General features: G+C 39.4%; 1 protein-coding gene across 1 annotated transcript in view; it reads left to right on the top strand.

The window, feature by feature from the left end:
• The window catches only part of PSMD12 (proteasome 26S subunit, non-ATPase 12), a 28394-nt gene extending 15154 nt beyond the window's left edge, over window positions 1-13240 (top strand). Inside the window, exons 5-11 of the mRNA XM_026512425.4 lie at window positions 704-808; window positions 3778-3927; window positions 4015-4149; window positions 5511-5623; window positions 6432-6606; window positions 9711-9788; window positions 10752-13240. Coding sequence (XP_026368210.1) covers window positions 704-808; window positions 3778-3927; window positions 4015-4149; window positions 5511-5623; window positions 6432-6606; window positions 9711-9788; window positions 10752-10961 — 966 coding nt within the window. The 3' untranslated portion in view covers window positions 10962-13240. The remainder of the gene's footprint in view (window positions 1-703; window positions 809-3777; window positions 3928-4014; window positions 4150-5510; window positions 5624-6431; window positions 6607-9710; window positions 9789-10751) is intronic.
• Window positions 13241-19711: the final 6471 nt, after the last annotated feature.

Here is a 19711-nt window from a genome sequence, read left to right as displayed (position 1 = left end):
TAACTTTTACAAGGTCAAATAGTTTTACTTTATTGTTATTATTTTTTTAATAAGCTCTGTACCCAATGTGGGACTTGAACTCATGACCCCAAGGTCAAGAGTCACATGCTCTACCAATTGAGCCAGCCAGGCGCCCCTCAAATAATTCTTTTAAAGGCTCTGTTCTGTTTTCTGTACTATTCAATGTAGCTTATGGTTCTGTTATTAAACACAATGATTTCATATTTAGGTTCTTGAAGCAAAGCCTCAAAATATGCATAATGTTTCATAGAGACTTTTTCTTAAAAATTATGTGATTGTGGGGCGCCTCGGTGGCTCAGTTGGTTAAGTGTCCAGCTCTTGTTTTTGGCTCAGGTTGTGATCTCAGGGTGGTGAGATCAAGCCCTGAGTCAGGCTGCACATTCAGTGGGGAGTCTGCTCTAGATTCTCTCTCTCTCTCGCCCCCTTCTCCCTGGGCACGCATGCACGAGCATGTGTGCGTGTGCACATGCACTCTCTCAAATGAATAAATTAAAAAAAAAAAATTACGTGACTGTGAAATGTAAAATGTCACTCAGCTGTATTTGTGCTTGGAGGATAAAGTGCACAATCACTGCAGGATAAATACTGTTAGGCTTAGTTCGAGTAATAGTTCAAGTCTGTCTTTAAAATGTTAACACATTTCTATGGGAATTTTGATAATATAAATTTCTCATATTTGTAGATTTATGTTGAAATTGAGCGTGCTCGACTGACTAAAACATTAGCAACTATAAAAGAGCAAAACGGTGACGTGAAAGAGGCAGCCTCCATTTTACAAGAGTTACAGGTAAGGAGTTGTATTTAGAATGTGAAAATCTTTATATTTATTCAGCAGTATTTCTTGTGGCAATAGCTTACTTTGACACCTTATCACTTTTTCAAAACTACCCAGACTAAGAGTGAGCGCAGTGGAGAGGGAGGTTACTCAGGTACCTGAAAATTATGTAATTAGGGTCCTGACTAAATTTAACTGCTCAGAAAGTTTTGAAGGAAAGTTAGAATCAATGCATTAGTCTTGATTTTGTGCTATTTGAAAATTTTCATTCTCTTTAGAACTCAAATAAAACTAGTAATTCATGTACTATGCATGCCTGAGGGAGTTGCTGTTAATCATTAGCTTCATTCTAAATGAATATTTGATTGATGGTCAATTTCTAGGCTAAATTGTTCTAACAAAGAAAAATTGCCTCATAATTTGCCATGTTTCAGGACACATTTTTAAGAGAGATCTTAAAATGAGACAGCAACGTACTAAGAAATCTGAGTAAAGCCATAGACTCATTCTCTCAAAATTTTCCTTGTAATTTTGGCCCATCAAGGTTCCCGCATTAAGTTAAATTTCTTATTTGGATTTTTCCGTCATGTGCTAGTTTAGCTTAAAGGAAGGGAAAAAATAACACAGAGGATCCTGTGTGCTATGCATTGTCTTTGTTGGTTTTTTTTTAAAACATGTCCTGTGTTCTCTACACATTTTATCTTCTTCAGTGTTCATATACAACACTATTTTTATCCCCATTTTTCTGCCAAGGAAACTGAAACTCAAAGTAATGTGCCTAAAGTCATTGCCAAGAAGTGGTGGAGTTCAAATTCCTACTAGTTCTGTTTGGCTTCAGACTCCTTTTCTTCTTTTTTATTAAAAGACTTTATTTTTTAGAGCAGTTTTAGGTTCACAACAAAGTTGAGTGGCAAGTGCAGAGTCCCCATATGCCCCCTGATGCCCTCCCCCTGCAACAGGCGCACACATGCACAATTTCCCCTCCTACCAGTATCTCCCACCGGAGTGGTACATTAGTTACAGTTGATGAACCTACGTCGACGTGTGATCACCCAAAGTCTGTATTTTGCATTAAAGTTCACGCTCGGTGTTGTATGTTCTGCAGGTTTGACAAACGTTTAATGACCTGCGGTCATCAGTGTAGTATCATGTAAAAAGTTTCACTGCCCTAAAAATTCTCTGTGGTCTGCCTATTCCTCTTCCTCCCCATCCCAACCCCGGCAACCACGGATATTTCTACTGTCTCCATAGCTTTGCCTTCAAACTCTGTTTTCAACCAGGAGGATCGTGTGCCTCATGATTCAACATCCTCTGAAATATTCTTACCAAAAAAAATTCACCTCAATTATATAAAGCTTCTGGTTTAACTACCAGTTTACAGGATATACTAGGGACAGAGGAGCCTATTAAATGATACCACAAGGATGCAATCAGCGTAATTTAGACTCTAGGAAACTGTAGGATGATTGGCTTGATTTTGTCAGTAAATGGCAAAGGAATAAATGGCAAGGAATAAAGAGCCATAAGAAACATATCTGAGGGGAGGGGGGTGGGGGAATGGGATAGACCAGTGATGGGTAGTAAGGAGGGCACGTATTGCATGGTGCACTGGGTGTTATACGCAACTAATGAATCATCGAGCCTTACATCGGAAACCGGGGATGTACTGTATGGTGACTAACATAATATAATTAAAAAATCATTAAAAAAAAAAAAAAGAAAGAAACATATCTGATGATTGCAAAGCATGAGCCTTATTTGGATTCTGACTTAATTAAAATAAATGAGATAGATATTGGGAACTGACTAGATATTTGGTGATACAAGGAATTTTTAGATAGAGACACATACTGAAATACAGATATGTTGTCTGAAATTTGCTTCAAAGTAATTGACACATGGAGAGTGGGTGAAGATACATAAATGAAACATTGATGGCTTATTGTATAAGTTTTTATTTTCCTTAACAAAAAATTACAAAGAAGACCATGAAATCAAAACCTTTTTTAGACCTAATAATAATAAGAATGAAATAGCCTTACTTCATTTCACTTTGCCATTCTACATTTTATAAATTCATTTGCAGTATGTGTATGCAAATATTAAATTGTTTTTCATAGTATTTGACATAATTGATTTTCTATATTGTATCTGTTGTATATTTACTGTAACTCTACATTCTACATCCGTTAGAAGTCATATCAGGCTCGTTACCTGAATTTTAAAAAGGCTAGCACCTCTTTTTTTCTAAAATTTTTTGTTCTGTAAATAGAAAGCCTGTGAGTGGTATCTTTTTTGTGTTTAGAATTGTAATTTCTGGGGCGCCTGGTGGCTCAGTCAATTAAGCGTCTGCCTCCTGCTTGTGTCATGATCCCAGGGTCCTGGGGTCGCACCCCGCATCGGGGTCCCGGCTCAATGGGGAGTCTGCTTCTCCTTCTCCCTCTGCCTGTCTCTCCGGCTTTTGCTCTTTCTATTTCTCTCTCTCTCTCTCTCAAATAAAATCTTTTTAAAAAATGAATGAACTATTGATATGCACAACAATTTAAATGAATCTTAGTATTCAAAGCATTATGCTGAGTGAACAAAGATAGTCTCAAGAGATTGCGTTCTGTGTTTGACATTCTTGAAAAGACATCTGTAGTGATGGAGAACAGATCATTCTGAGTGGGGGAAGTATGTTACTATAAATGGGGGAGTTTGGGGGTGATAGAACTGTTCTGTATCTTGATTGTGATTACACAAGTCTATACATATGTTAAAATTCACAGAACTGTTTATGCCAGAAGAAAAAATATCCATTTTCCTATATAATTTTTTTTAATTGTAATTTCCTGGAGAAAACTAGCTTTTTATATCATCATCAGCGCTCTCCAGTGTGCAAGGTTCTTATTATTTGACAAGTGTGAATATTTTCAAACATTTAATCTTGCAGTTTTTAGAAATTACCGAATAGAAACTTATTTGGGGTCTTACTTTGCTAGGTGGAAACCTATGGGTCAATGGAGAAGAAGGAGAGAGTGGAGTTTATTTTGGAGCAAATGAGGCTCTGCCTAGCTGTGAAGGATTACATTCGGACACAAATCATCAGCAAGAAAATTAACACCAAATTTTTCCAGGAAGAAAATACAGAGGTAAGCATGTCTCTTACTGCAAGTTTACTTTACAGGTGTTTGGAAAAAACCCATAGGCCCCAATTTATTTTATCAACTCTTTTTCAGAAATTAAAGTTGAAATATTATAACTTAATGATTCAGCTGGATCAACATGAGGGATCCTATTTGTCTATTTGTAAGCACTACAGAGCAATATACGATACTCCCTGTATACAGGCAGAAAGTGAAAAGTGGCAACAGGTGAGAATATATTCTTATGCTTGACATTGATACCTACTAGGAAGAATTTGCATTTTTTATTTTGAAATGATTATATGCAGTTGTGTGGTGCTGATTTCTATTCAGTGTGTTGATTATTCAGTTTATCTTTACTGATTGAAATGAATTGTGCCAATATTCTGAATTATTTATCACTTTCGAAGAATGTAGCCTTACTGTTTAAAATATGTATGGCAGGGGGGCACCTGGGTAGCTCAGTCGGTTAAGCATCCTGCCCTGGATTTTGGCTCAGGTCATGATTTCAGGGTCGTGAGATCAAGCCCCACATCAGGCTCTGCACTCAGCTTGGGATCTGCTTGAGATTCTTGCTCTCCCTGTTTCCCTCATTCTTGTGCTCGTGCACGTGCACGTGGGCATGCTCTAAATAAATGAATAAATAAATAGATAAAATCTTTTTTAAAAAAAGGGGGGGGATGCCTGGGTGGCTCAGTCGGTTAAGCATCTCTCTTTGGCTTAGGTCATGATTCGGGGGCCTGGGATCGAGCCCTGTGTCAGGCTTCTTGGTCAGTGAGGACCCTGCTCCTCCCTCTCCGTCTGCTGCTCCCCCTGCTTGTGCTCACTCTCTGTCAAATAAATTAATTTAAAAAAAATCTTTTTATATAGATATATTTTTTTTAAAGATTTTATGTATCTGAGAGAGAATATGAGCAGGGTGAGGGACCAAGGGAGAAGCAGACACCCTGCTGAGCAGGGAGCCCGATGCGGGGCTCGATCCCAGAACCCTGGGGTCATGACCTGAGCCAAAGGCAGATGTTTAACTGACTGAGCCACCCAGGCGCCCTCCAAAAATAAACTTTAAAAAAATAAAATTAAACACGTATAGCAGGAGCGCCTGGCTGGCTCAGTCGGTAGAGCATGCAACACTCGACCCTTGGGGTCATGAGTTTTTAAGCACCATGTGGGGTGTAGAGATTACTTTAAAATATGTATAGCAGGTCACTTGCTAGCAGAGGTTGTAGGTAAAAGACCTAGCATTACTTTGGAAAATTATTTCACAAAACTGTTTCAAATAGTTTATATGTATATTCCACGTTTGTGCTGCTAATGTGTTATAAGAACTTTTTCTTTACACATCTGACGCCAAAAAATGCCAGCCCAGGTAGTAATTCAAATTAGCAAAGATTTAGTGTAATTGTTTCAAGAAACTAAATATGACAGGAAGCCATTGTTAAGGGTAGCTTGGTAGGATGTTTATTCCCTAAGACTTTGAGAATAATATCAAACATGAATGTAGACAATTCTCCCATGATTTTGTAGTTCCTGCCTGAGTTTCTGCTTTGTTTCTAAGCTTGTTTATAATTCATCGTGTTATACATTTTTAGGCTCTGAAAAGTGTTGTCCTGTATGTGATCTTGGCTCCTTTTGACAATGAACAGTCAGATTTGGTTCACCGAATAAGTGGTGACAAGAAGTTAGAAGAAATTCCTAAATACAAGTAAGTACTTTTATAGCTAGTGTAGTAATGTCAGCAGAAACACCATTTTGAAAGAAAATTGGTTAACCTAAGTGTACACCTGCTTCATTTGGTTGCTGACAGATTGTATTGGTGAATAAAATTAGAGTTTATAAAATAGTGAAATGTTTTTTCACACTGCATTAGAAATTAATGAGGCTGTAACACACTTCATTCTAAACCACTTACCAAGGGGTCCCTGGGTGGCTCAGTCAGTTAAGCATCCGACTCTTGGTCTCAGCTCAGGTCTTGATCTTGGGGTTGTGAGTTTGGGCCTCACGTTGGGCTCCACGCTGGGTGTGGAGCCTACTTTAAAAAATAAACAAATAAATAAACCACTTATCAAATAGAAGTTGCATTTCAAGCTCACCTAGCAGCTTTTGGTTAATTAACCGTTTGCTAAAGTTTAGTGTTAGTAGTTTGGGGCTTTGTGATTTTCAGAAGTACGTGCTATATAAAACAGACATACGCTACCTGAGGACAGTGGGCTTTTATCTGTTAAAAGCTGTTTTTCTTTTATGTGTCTCATTGGTAAGTTTGCATTAATTTTTCCCGAGACTGGCAAATATATTGCAGGAGGAAGCAGGATGTTAAGTAGGGGGAATGCTCCATTCAGATTTATTGTGGAAAAAATGGTAGTGAAGTAGGTAAAATAAATAATAATCAACTTATGTTTTGTTCTACAAATAAAAATGTTTACAGTCTTTGTCGGTATTTAAACATTTGCTGTTATAGTACATGAAACTTAATTTTTACAGATTTGGAATATTAAGTTTTATACAATTTACAGGGATCTTTTAAAGCTTTTTACCACAATGGAGCTGATGCGTTGGTCCACACTTGTCGAAGACTATGGAATGGAATTAAGAAAAGGGTCTCTTGAGAGTCCGGCAACTGATGTTTTTGGTTCTACAGAGGAAGGTGAAAGAAGGTGGAAAGACTTGAAGAACAGAGTTGTTGAACATGTAAGAATCTGGCATGGTAGAGATGCCAGTCTGAAAGTAAACTTTGGCAAATTTAAGCATAAACTTTTATTTTTCAAGTTTGATAGATGGTTTTTTTTTTCAAGGTTATGTCTTTAATTCTTTGCTTTTGGGTTTTTGTTTTTTGGGGTTTTTTTTTTTTGCTATGCCCAATGTAGTGATGTAAATTTGTTGTTGAATGTTTATTGTATATTTCCAAAACCACATCAGAATTTATCTCCTCCCTCTTGCTTTTCAGGAAAACAAACAAACAAAAAAAAACCCCTGTATTTTAGCATGCTTATTTTGAGGGGACTTCTCAAGAATCCAAAATTTTAGGGACACCTAGCTGGCTGAGTCAGTAAATCATGTGACTCTTGATCTTGGGGTTGTAAGTTTGAGCCTCACATTGGATATAGAGATTACTTAAAAATAACATCTTAAAAAAAAATCCAAAATTTTATAGCCTATAAACCAGAAGGAATTTCTTAAGAATGCGGGGGATGGTTGTGGGTGAAAGGATTTCTTTCGGATACTCGCTTAGTAGTTTTGGGAATGGGTAACAAGTCTTAAACTTGATCTTTGATCTTCTTGGCGTCACTATAAGTTGAATTATCTCAGCATGCATTCGCATAACAAACATTTATTGTGAGCCTTCTATGTGCCAGATACTGCACAAAGTTGCCGGGACACGTGGGAAAGTAAGACATGGTCCCTGCCATCAGACAGCTTAAAAAGAAGTCCTAGGAAAGGTGCATTTATAAATAAAAGTATCCAAGATACTAGGCACAAATAGCTATCAAATGGAGTGGAGCATAAGTAGAGAGTGATTGGTTCTACCTGAAAGGGGTTGCCTGGCTGGCCCAGTTGGAGCATGTGACTCTTGATCTTGGGGTCGTGAGTCCAAGCCCTATGTTGGGTGTGGAGACTACTTAAAAATAAAATCTTAAAAAAGAAAGAAAGGTCAGGCTAGATCTGCAGGAATTGACACAGGAGGTAAGATTTGTAAGAAGAGTACCTGGTGAGCAGGCAAATGCGATACTCTGAGCGGCGACTTGGAGACGCACCAGCAGGGGACGTAAGCACCTGCAAGAACAGGGCTCAGTGAGGAAGAAAGTCGGAGATACGGAAAGGGTCTGGAACTTAACAAAGTTTATATATTGCAGTAGAGGAAACTTTGACCTGAGAGGACAGTGACCAGGCTTGTATCTTACAAAGACCCCTCTGGCAGTAAGTGTGGAGAATGGATTTTGGGGAGAGACAGGAATAGAACTAAGACTAGGTGAAGGCCCCTTGTGGGCTTCCGCCAAGTCTGTAGCTGAGGGATTGAAGAATGGATGGGGTGGAATTATTTTAAGAAAGAAAATCAATTGAATTTGGTCCCTGATTACACTTAAGGGATGAAGGAAAGGGGGGTCTAGAATGATTGTCCTTCTTCCTAAGAAGTTGGTGTTGCCAAGGACCCAATAGAGACGCGAGGAAGGACAGCTTCTTCAAAGATCAGTTCATTTGCTCTCCCCACTGTTCCCCATTTGTCCTGTGAATGCTGTTGTTTTGTTAATAACGTAGAGAAGAATAAAGGGAGGAACGTGGCTCAGTCAGTTAAGTGTCCCACTCTTGATTTTGGTTCGGGTCACGATTGCAGGGTCGTGGAATCCAGCCCCACTTTGGGCTCCAAGCTCAACAGGGAGTCTGACTGAAATTCTCTTTACCTCTCCTTCCACCCTACCCCTCTCCACACTCTCTTTCTCTAAATAAATTAATAAATTATTTTTTTAAAAGAATAATAGGGGTGCCTGGGTGGCTCAGTCGTTAAGCATCTGCCTTCAGCTCGGGGCGTGATCCTAGCATTCTGGGATCAAGCCCCACATCAGGCTCCTCCACTGGGAGCCTGCTGCTTCTTCTCCCACTCCCCCTGCTTGTGTTCCCTCTCTCACTGGCTGTCTCTCTCTGTCAAATAAATAAAATCTTTAAAAATAAAATAAAATAGGGGCGCCTGGGTGGCTCAGTCGTTAAGCCTCTGCCTTTGGCTCGGGGCGTGATCCCGGCGTTCTGGGATCGAGCCCCACATCAGGCTCCTACGCTGGGAGCCTGCTTCGCCCTCTCCCACTCTCCCTGCTTGTGTTCCCTCTCCCTCTCTCGCTGGCTGTCTCTCTCTGTGTCAAATAAATAAAATCTTTAAAAATAAAATAAAATAAAAAATAAAAAAGAATAATAAAGGGAACAGTTTCCAGTGAAAATTAGGAAATTTAATTTCAGGTTACCTTTAAGTAGTTATAATGATGATAATGTGTTTTAAGATACTCTGAATCATTTTTTTGAATCTGAGCCTTTTAAACATTTGTGTCATAATTACTAAAGTTTAACTTTAGATTCTTCCATTTAGCAAAAAACTTTTAGTACAGTTACAGGGTTTTGTTTTTCTTTTTAAGATTTTATTTATTTATTTATTAGAGTGAGCATGCACAAACGGGACAGGGGCAGGGGGGGAGGAGAAGCAGACTCGCCGCTGAGCAGGGAGCCTGAGGACCCTGAGATCATGACCTGAGCTAAAGGCCCATGCTTAACCCACTGAGCCACCCAGGCGTCCCAGTACAGTTACAGTTTTTAACTACTATTTTAGTTAAGATAAGCCTAGCTTTGACTATATATCTTTTTTTCCCTAAGATTCTGTTTATCTGAGAGAGAGAGAACGAGTTGGGGAGAGGAGCAGAGGGAGAAGCAGACTCCCCACTGAGCAAGGAACCCGATGTGGAGCTCGATCCCACACCCCTGGGATCAGGACCTGAGCTGAAGGCAGATGCTTAACTGAGCCACTCAGGCTCCCTTGACTATATATATTTGAAAAGAGTTGTGGAGAGTATTCACAACAACTTACAAATAACTGCAGACACCAAAATATCTAAATTTTGCTTCGTTACTGAAATTTAGAACCAGCTTCATTCCAGTGCTGGGCTATAGAGAAATGTTTGAATCTGACATTTTAACTAAACCTATTTGCATATGAAGAAAATAAAATAAAATAGACCTATTTGATTATGAAAACAAATGGGATTTTAGCCTTACTGATGACTGTTGTGTGTCCTTCATGCCTCTGTCTTCCCCAGAATATCAGAATAATGGCCAAGTATTACACAAGGATAACAATGAAGAGGATGGCTCAGCTTCTCGATCTGTCTGTCGATGTAAGTAGTTTGAGTTGTTTGTATCCAGTCATTTTGAATATCAACTGACTTGTAAAAATTGAATGAGAAAATCAATTTTGTTTTATTATTTAATTTTAAGTTTAGTGTCTCCAGGCTATCTTGAATACCAAAAAATAGCTTAAATATCAAGTTTATAGTCACATTAATATTGTGTCCTAGTTAAAATTTTTCACTTCTATGTGGTAGTTTTACATCGATTCATCTGCAGTCCAGGGTTTATATTTCTATAATGAATGTGTCTGGGTTCCCAGAAATGAATGATAGAAAATGTGAGGGAGACTTGACTGTACTTCCCTTGCAGAGAGAGGTCCCAGGTCACGTTAGAGGAGCGCTGTGTTCAGGTATGGGTTCCTGTTGGTGACATGTACACCACCACAGAGGCAGGGGTCAAGTGGAGTGATCCAGAAGCTGTTTCGGTCACCAGAGTTTTTCAGTTTAGCTAAAAACGAAGGATCACGGATGTTAGAGGTGGAAGGTTTTGATCCTTGGTTGGCTCATTAGCTCCTCACATTTCTGGACAAGGGTACCAGAGTCCTTAGAAGTAAAGTATCTTGTCCTTGGCCACGTAGTCTCCAGTGGCAGAGCATGCATTGTAACCCAGCATTTCTGGAAACAAATTATCTGTCTAATGGTTAGGGGGAAACATTGTAGACCAAGAGTGGACCAGGTTGCTGTTGGCAGCAGGCTGGCCGGCTGGCTGCAGTACCGGCAGTGTTGAGTTTGCCGGGAGGCTGATGCAAACTCCACCCTGATTCTGGGTAGACTGGGAGTCTCTTCATTCCTGGACTCATAGTAAAATAAGTATGTCAACAGTTGCTAACTATGACTAGGGAATTTTAGCTGCATATTCTTAGGTAAAGAGTTTAGAAAATGCTTTCCTTAAATTTTATTTATTGTCTGTAATTATCCTGTCTTAATCCAATTTGTCTTTCTCTCTTGCAGGAGTCAGAAGCTTTTCTTTCGAATCTAGTAGTTAACAAGACCATCTTTGCTAAAGTAGACAGGTTGGCAGGAATTATCAACTTCCAGAGACCCAAGGATCCAAATAATTTATTAAATGACTGGTCTCAGAAACTGAACTCACTGATGTCTCTAGTTAACAAAACCACACACCTCATAGCCAAAGAGGAGATGATACATAATCTACAATAAGGGTCTCAACGCCCCTAATGCTTTTAGAGAAGAACTAAAATTGGAAGTCATTTAAAAAAAAAAAAAAAAAGACTGTTATGGTGTATATGTTGGGGTTTTTTTTTTTTCTTTCTATTCTCAGCTCCTTTGTCTAAAATTTAAGAGATAGTGAATATGTTTAAGGCCCCTTTCGACCTCTCAGTTCCCTGATTTTATCGTTAACTTTGCATTTGCAATTGGTGCAAAAAAAAAAACCCACAAAACATTTCTATTGTCTACGTACTCAAAAAATTGTGTCATAACTTACCCAAATGTGTTTTTCTATCATTTGAAAACTTTTTAGCTATTATTTGTTTTCATTCAGCTAACAATTACCATAATTATAATAATAAAAGCAGTATATGCACATTGACTTTCTATGGTTACCTATGTTTCTGAACATTTTGTGGGATAGTGATTTAAGTATTTTTTAAATAAAAGAAATTCTGTTGTAGAGCTATCAGTTATTTGGTAGAATTTAGGGAACAGCATAGGACATATAAGAACATTTGGGATAGAGTTGTGATTTGTGAAGAATTTGTATTGCAGTATTGTGGAGGAGGCCTCTATCTAGACTGAGTGTATATAGCGTGCTCTGGTAGGCTGAAGACTTCACATAGACATCATTTTTCCCCCGTGAGTCAAGCTGGCTTCAATCACAGGAGCTTGACGATTTTCATTCCCATTCCCCAACTTGAGCAGTTGAACAAAATCAAGTGACATAATGTTGACGTAGTTTAACACACACAGTCATTTTTATAAGATTCCTTTGTGGCTTTCACTTAAAGGTCTAATTACATCATTAGTGTTCCACATTCATTATGTCCCTATAGGAACTTTAGTTCCATTATGTGAACACTGGGTACAACCTAAAATGCTTTAAAAAATAGCAACAACAACAAAGACTCAGCCACCCTCTTAGTAAATGGCATAGTATTGACTTTGTTTTTTTTTTTTTTTTACAGAAAAGTAGTTTTACTGTCAAAAGAAACATCTGAAATCAATTAATAGCAAATTTTGGAAGTTTTTAAAAATTTGATTTATTTCAGGGAAAACTGAAGAATGAAACAGTGTTAGAAGCTTATTTAAAATGATGTTTAAACAAAGAAAGTATGAGGTCTACTTTTAAAAATTCAATTGAAAGGAGTGGGGGAAAAAGACATTCTGGAAATAGCATTTTTCATAATTTTCACTTAGTGGTCACTAAATTGTCCTACTCCATGATCCCAGGGCTGGGGACAATTGTGGGATCTCCGCTATTTATGCTGAGTCATTGTGAGTAATAACCTAGTATTAAATCTAATTCTCTTCTTTGGAAATTTAATGTATTGGTCACTTAATAACATAAACATCTGCTACCACTTATCTTTAAAAATCTAACCAAAAATATGGCAAGGAACATCAGAAGTTCACACGAGCAGTAGGAATATGGTTTAAATTTTCTTCGAAACGAAAAGGATAGACAATGAAATCACTTCATATTGTTAATTTGTAAATCAAGTTGGAGCTAATTTGAATCTAGCTCCTCATTAACTCACTAACTACCCTTGTACTTGCCAAACCTAGGCTATTTGGCCAAATGCTTGGTTGTTGTAAAGATCGCAAATGGTCCTCTTCTTTGGTCTTTATTTAACATGCTTGCCCTCAAACTCAGCTCTGTGTGTGTTCTGATTTAGTGCCATTTGTAACTGTCCCAAGAACTGAATCCCATTTGATTTAACTGCTCATCCAGTTCTTGTTTTTTTCCCCTCCAAGCAAACGTAAATTTCTTAGTGTTACAAATAAGAATCCATTAACACAGGGCAGTAAAATATTTGCAATGTTCAGAACCCAAAATCCTGGCTTCCATTTCAGACCTAGAGCTGGCTATTTGTGAAAAGGAAGAACCACTTGGTTTTAAATATGGAAAAGATAATACTTGACTCCTTTTCATTTTCATTAGGTTACTAACTAGCAGAGAGGTGATAAGCCACTGGTTTTTGTTTTTTAAATGAAACGTTTTTTACCCTTTTATATAATTTTTGTTTTTATTTTAGAGTTCAATAGCTATTTCTGTAATTATCCTCAATTTCCATGTGCTCACTGAATCACTGAAAAACTAAACTTTAAAATTCATACTGTTTCCTTCTATCTTCTACGTGTTATATGTGTGATATAAGTACATATTTTGTGTTGTTTGGCTCCTGGGTAGAGCTACAGTAAAAGCACTAATCTGTGGGTGTGTAAAAACCTGAAGAATAAACTCATACTTGTAAAGATCACTTCTTTTTTCAATTATCTTGCTGTTTAAAACAAAAAGCCATAGGTTTTTCATTCTTTCAAAATCAGGTTCTCTCCATAAACTTGTTTTTTAAGTGGTGGGAAAACATGGTGCACATATGTTTCAAAAGCCAACTGCTTGGCTTTTTTCCTCCTGGTTTCTTCTGATCTGGGTTTGGTGACAGTCCGTGCCCATGGTTCTCCAATGTAGCCCATGTCAGAATCACAGGCAGGACACGCTACAACAGGTGGTTGGGCCCCACCCCCAGAGTTTCTGATCCAGGAGGTCTGGGGTAGGGCCCAAGAACTTTCATTTCTAGCAAGTCCTCAGGGGTTGCGGATGCTGCCGAAAATAGTGGACACGAACATCAGGACGGTGAGGATTATACTCTCGTGTGATGCTTACTCTGCTGGTTGTTTCCAAGTCTAGTGATCTGGGGTCTGGTTATATCTTAATCACTGACATGTAGAGAAACGTTCTTGCTTTCTGAGTGGATGTAAAGCAATGTCCCTCAATATTTACCATGTTGAAAGAATTGAAGATTGGGGAAGTCTCATCATCTTGCTGTCTTTTTCTGTCTATGAGATTGGGAACCATGTTTATCTTGGTATCCATCATTTCTGTTACATAGTAGAGATTTAAACACTATTGAGTTAAATTGGTTTTTTTTTTAAAGATCTTTTTTCTTTGACACAGAGAGACAGCCAGCGAGAGAGGAACACAAGCAGGGGGAGTGGGAGAAGAAGAAGCAGGCTCCCAGCAGAGGAGCCTGATGTGGGACTCGATCCCAGAACGCCGGGATCACGCCCTGAGCCGAAGGCAGACACTTAACGACTGAGCCACCCAGGTGCCCCAAATTGTTTCTTAACCAATTTTTTAAAAATCCTTCCTTATAGCTTCCTGGGATTTTTTTGATCCTCACATCCAACTTTATATTATCCTGTAAGGGTACAGGTCAGTGGCATTAATTACATCCACAATGTACAACCATCACTAATACCTAGTTTCAAAACGTTTTTCAATCATTTAAAAAAAAATTTATTTTTGAGTAAGTTCTCTACCCAATGTGGGGCTCAAACAACCCCAAGATCAAGAGTCACACACTTGGAGCACCTGGGTGGTTCCGTTGGTTAAGCGTCTGCCTTCAACTCAAGTCATGATCCCAGGGTCCTGGGATCGAGCCCTGCATCAGGCTTCCTGCTCAGGAGCCTGCTTCTCTCTCACTCTTCCTCTGCCCCTTCCCACCACTCGTTCTCTCTCTCTCTCTCTCAGCTTAAAAAAAGTCATGCTTTACCAACTCCCCCAACCTGGCACCCCTATTTCCAAAACTTTCTCAACTAGAAGCTCTGTTAACCATTAGGCAGTAATTCCCCCTCCCCCTTTCCCTGGTCCCTCGGTAGCTCCTAGTCTACTTTGTTTCTATGAATTTGCCTACATGAGATACTTCATACAAGTTGAGTCATACAATATTTGTCCTGTGTCTGGCTTATTTCATTTAGCATAATGTTTTCAAGGTTCAAGCATACAACAACTTTCTTTCCTGGCTGAATACCATTCCATTGTATGGATATACCACATTCCATTTACTCATCTTCCGTGGTCACTGGGCTTCCACCTTCTGCCTCTTGTGACTAGTGTTGCTATGAATCTGGGTGTACAAGTGTCTGAAGTCCTGTTTTCAATTATTTTAGGTATATCTGCATATTGGCTTTTAAAAAATAAAGATTTAGAGGAAACTGTGCAGAGTACTTCTCACTCAGTTTGCACATTTCCTTTATTTTTTAGAAGTTTTTGTTTGCTTGTTTTTAGTAATCTCTATACCCAATGTGGAGCTCAAACTCACAACCCTGAGATCAAGAGTTGCGTGCTCTTCTGACTGAGCCAGGCCGGCACCCTAAAGATTTGCATTTATTTTTATTTTTATTACAGATTTTGTAAAAATTATTTTAGAGAGTGTGTGAGTGAGGGAAGGGGCAGAGGGAGAGAGAGAGTCCTCAAGCAGAGTCCCCGCTGAGCATGGAACCCAACACAGGACTCGATCCTAGGACCCTGAGATCATGACCTGAGCTGAAATCAAGAGTCAGACCCTCAACTGACAGAGCCACCCAGGCGCCCCAAAAGATTTTTACTTTTAAGTAATCTCCACACCCAATGTGGGGCTTGAACTCATGACCTTGAGATCAAGAGTTGCGTGCTCCACTGACTGAGCCAGCAAGGCGCCCCCGCATATTAGCTTTTAAAACCAAAAGAATATTTACGTGCAAAGGAATGATGTGGAAGGCCAGGGAGGGACCGATTTCTGGCAAAGCTGTGGCTGTGTTAAATCTTACCCCCTTCGCCATAAAGACAAATTCTGCAAGAGTTCTTGTTCTCTTGCGCCTACTGTCAGGTGGAATAGGAGCTACTTGTGATCAAGTTATCAGACCAAGTCTCAGCCCTTTGGAGCGTGTGTCCCGCGCACGTATCTCAGGACAGCAATTAGCATTAAATAAGGCACTCCTATCTCCGTCATAGGTGCTCTTTTATCTGATACCCTTAAGGACTTTTCAGGTTTCAGTACCAAAAAGTCTCAACATTTGGTATCGCTGGGACAAGTAAAAAGAGAACTGTTCAGTATGAATCGCAAGCAGCTCAACAGAGGCGCCCGGCTACTTGAATAGAGCATCCTACTTCTTTTTTTTTTTTTTTTAAGAATTTATTGATTTATTTGACAGAGAGCACAAGCAGGGGGGGCAGCAGAGGGAGAGGGAGAAGCAGACTCTCCACTGAGCAGGGAGCCCGATGTGGGGCTCGATCCCAGCGCCCCGGGATCATGACCTGAGCTGAAGGCAGACACTTGAACCAATGGAGCCACCCGGGCCCCCAAGCATCCTGCTCTCGATCTTGGCGTCATGAGTTCAAGCCCCACACGTTGGATATGGTGCCTACTTTAAAAAAAAAAAAAAAAAGTTACATATTTATAATACATCCACAAAAAAATATTTGGGCCAAGTGTTCAGAAACGACTTACGCTGTAGAAATAGTGTTCTCAACAGGAGTAGCTTTATCTAAAGGAAGAAGGTAGGTGTCACACATTTTTTTTCCTTATTTTTTCCATATTGCCATATGTACAGCCTTATTATTCAATATGTAATGAGTACCGGCTCTGCAGTAAAAATCGTCTTCAAGAGTTTAATATTTCTAAATTTAGTTCCCTATTCAATTTCCGATCTTAATTTGAACTTTGGACATTTTCCCTGAACCGCGGAAGAATACTTTCCGGTTTCATAACACACGCCTTTTTTATGGTTCAGTGTCACTTCCAAGAGCAGAAAGTAAAACGGTTATGAAAGTAAAAAGCAAGATGATGTAAACTAATTTTACTTCATCAAGATTTTAGCATTCTATTCATTTAAAAGTTTTTAGGATTTGAGGAATTAGATAACTTTAAAAGAGCTAACCTTCGGCGCGCCTGGGTGGCACAGCTGTTAAGCATCTGCCTTCGGCTCAGGTAGTGATCCCAGCGTTCTGGGATCGAGCCCCACATCAGGCTCCTCCGCTATGAGCCTGCTTCCTCTCCCACTCCCCTGCTTGTGTTCCCTCTCTCGCTGGCTGTCTCTCTCTTTGTCAAATATATAAATAAAATCTTTAAAAATAATAAATAAATAAATAAATAAATAAATAAATAAATAAATAAATAAATAAAAGAGCTAACCTTCAAGAAAGAGCAAAGATAATGCTGGAAAGAAATAAGACGTCACTTGAGATGAGTGTCATGTCTTCTGCTGAATGCACAGCAGAATGCCTCACTACAGAATACTCACCAGCTGGCTTCCTGATGCTTCCACATTGATTTCCATTGTGTCTGGAATGCAGGGCAGATATTTTATTCAAAATGTTCCCACTTTATGGAAACACTCTTTGAAACCACATTTCCTTCACCTTTTAGAATGCAAATCTTGAAAGAGAAGGATAATGTGCTTTTTTTCTGCTGTCAGTATTTAGGGATTACAGTAAGAGTTTGAAAATAAGTTCTTCTTCTAAGATTTAGATTATAACAGCAGATTCTGGGCCAGAGTGGATAAGCAGACACTTACCGGCTCCCTGGCTCGCCAAATCTGACTGCCAGAAGGTAAGTGTCTGGCGGGCAACTTTGACAATTAGCTGACAACTAAATTTCCCAACATCTGGGATTTGTGCCCTGCCTATCGTTACAACTTGTATGGACTTTGAAAAATGACCAGATAACTGACTTGACTAGCCTTGCGATATATAACGGAAGAAAGAATGTGTTAATGATCAAAGAGTTAGCGTGAAAGGTAGGAAGGTGGGAGCTACAGAAGCCCACACCGCTGATGTAAGGGGGACAGGGATCCCTAGCGGACAGAATCCAAGCGGTCCAGACTTACGGTCAAGGCCATACAGGAAATGCATCCCAAACCCTGTGATGCCCTTGCTGGAAACATTTCTCTCAGGAAATTGAGGCAGCGTGCAAAAATGGCCTAAAATAATTTAGGGAGCGGGGCACCTGGGTGGCTTAGTCAGTTAAGCATCCAACTCTTAATCTGGGCTCAGGTTATGATCTCAGGGTCAGCAGGTCAGGATCAAGCCCTGCATCAGGCTCCCTGCTCAGCAGGGAGTCTGCTTGAGGTTCCCTCTCCCTCTGCCCCTCCCTGACTCGTTTTTTTTCTCTCTCTCTCTCAAAAAAAAATTAATAAAAAATAGAAAATAAATCCTATAAGGAGCTCACCTTGATCTAACCGCATGCTCAATAAGCAAACTTCTGATGATGATTTAACTTATTAAGTTCATGATCACTTACCGAGGGTTATTTGGTAACTTACCAAGTATTATTTTCAAAAAGGCAAAATGGAATGTAAAATGGATCCGTCAGGTGGAAAATAGTTTAGTGGGTCCTCAGAAACTTAAACACAGAATTAAATTTGACCCAGCAATTCCACTCCAAGGTATATCTACCCAAGAGAACTGAAAACAGTATTCAAATACTTGCAAGGGCATGTTCATAGCAGCATTATTTGCAATAGTCCGAAGGTGGAAACTACCCAAATGACCTTCAGAGAGTGAATGGGTTAGTGTCTGTACCATAGGATATTATTCAGCCGTGCAAAATAGTGCTGATATGTGCTACAGTGAGGACGGGCCTTGAAACATGCCAGGTGAAAAGTCAGACACAGAAGATCACATATGGTATGATTCCATGTACATGAAATAATCCAGAACAGGTAAATCCAAGAGAAAGAAAGTAGGTGGTGATTGCCAGGGACTTGTGGGGAGTGGGGAGAAAGAAAATAACTATTCGATGGATAAGGAGTTCTTTTTTTTTTTTTTTTTAAAGATTTTATTTATTTGACAGAGAGAGAGACAGCCAGCGAGAGAGGGAACACAAGCAGGGGGAGTGGGAGAGGAAGAAGCAGGCTCCTAGTGGAGGAGCCCAGTGTGGGACTCGATCCCGGACCGCCAGGATCACACCCTGAGCCGAAGGCAGACGCTTAACCGCTGTGCCACCCAGGCGCCCCTGGATAAAGAGTTCTATTTTGGAGTGATAAAAATGTTTTGGAACTAGATAAAAATGATGGTTGTACAACACTATGAATGTACTAAATTCCACTGAACCTTTCACTTTAAAATAGTTCATTCCAGGGGCTCCTGGCTGGCTCAGTCAGCAGAGCATACAGCTCCTGACCTTGGGTCACGAGTTCAAGCCCCACATTGAGTGTAGTGTTTACTAAAAAATTAAAAAAAAAAAAAGTTAATTCTGGGCCCCTGGGTAGCATAGTCGGTTACGCATCCTACTCTTGGTTTCAGCTCAGCTCGCGATCTCAGGGATCTCAGGGACACAAGAACAGGAAGGAGTCTGCTAAAGTTTCTCCCTCTCCTTCTGTCCCTCTTCTCTCGCTCTAAAATAAATAAAAAAATAATAATAATAAATAAATAAATAAATAAATATTTTTAAAAAGAATGTTCATTCTATGTTATGCAAATTTCACCTTAATTTTTTAATTTTTAATTTATTTTTAAAGTATGCTCCATACCCAGGAGAGAGGCCAACACAGGGCTGGAATTCGTGACCCTGAGATCAAGAGTCAGATGCTTAACTGACTGAGCCACCCAGCTGCCCCTCACCTTAATTTTTTTAAAAAGGTAAAATCATGACTCTTATGTAACTATGAAATACATACATCAAAGATTTTATTCAGCTTATAACTAATAAGGGAACTAGTAAAATTTTTAAACCAGTTCAAAGGGATATTTATTTAAGAATAAAATTGTGTCTCAGTCAGTTAAGCATCTGCCTTCAGCTCAGGTCAGGATCCCGGGCTGCTGAGATCAAGCTTCTGGCTCCCTGCTCAGCGGGGAGTCTGCCTCTCTCTCTCCCTCTGCCCCTCCCCACCGCTCATGTGTGCTTGCCCTCTCTGCTCTCTCTCTCAAATAAATAAATAAAATCTTAAAAAAAAAAAAATGGAAGAAAATT

The sequence above is a fragment of the Ursus arctos genome, unplaced genomic scaffold (assembly GCF_023065955.2).
Source record: "Ursus arctos isolate Adak ecotype North America unplaced genomic scaffold, UrsArc2.0 scaffold_24, whole genome shotgun sequence".
Taxonomy (NCBI): domain Eukaryota; kingdom Metazoa; phylum Chordata; class Mammalia; order Carnivora; family Ursidae; genus Ursus; species Ursus arctos.
This window is presented reverse-complemented; position numbering and strand designations above follow the sequence as displayed.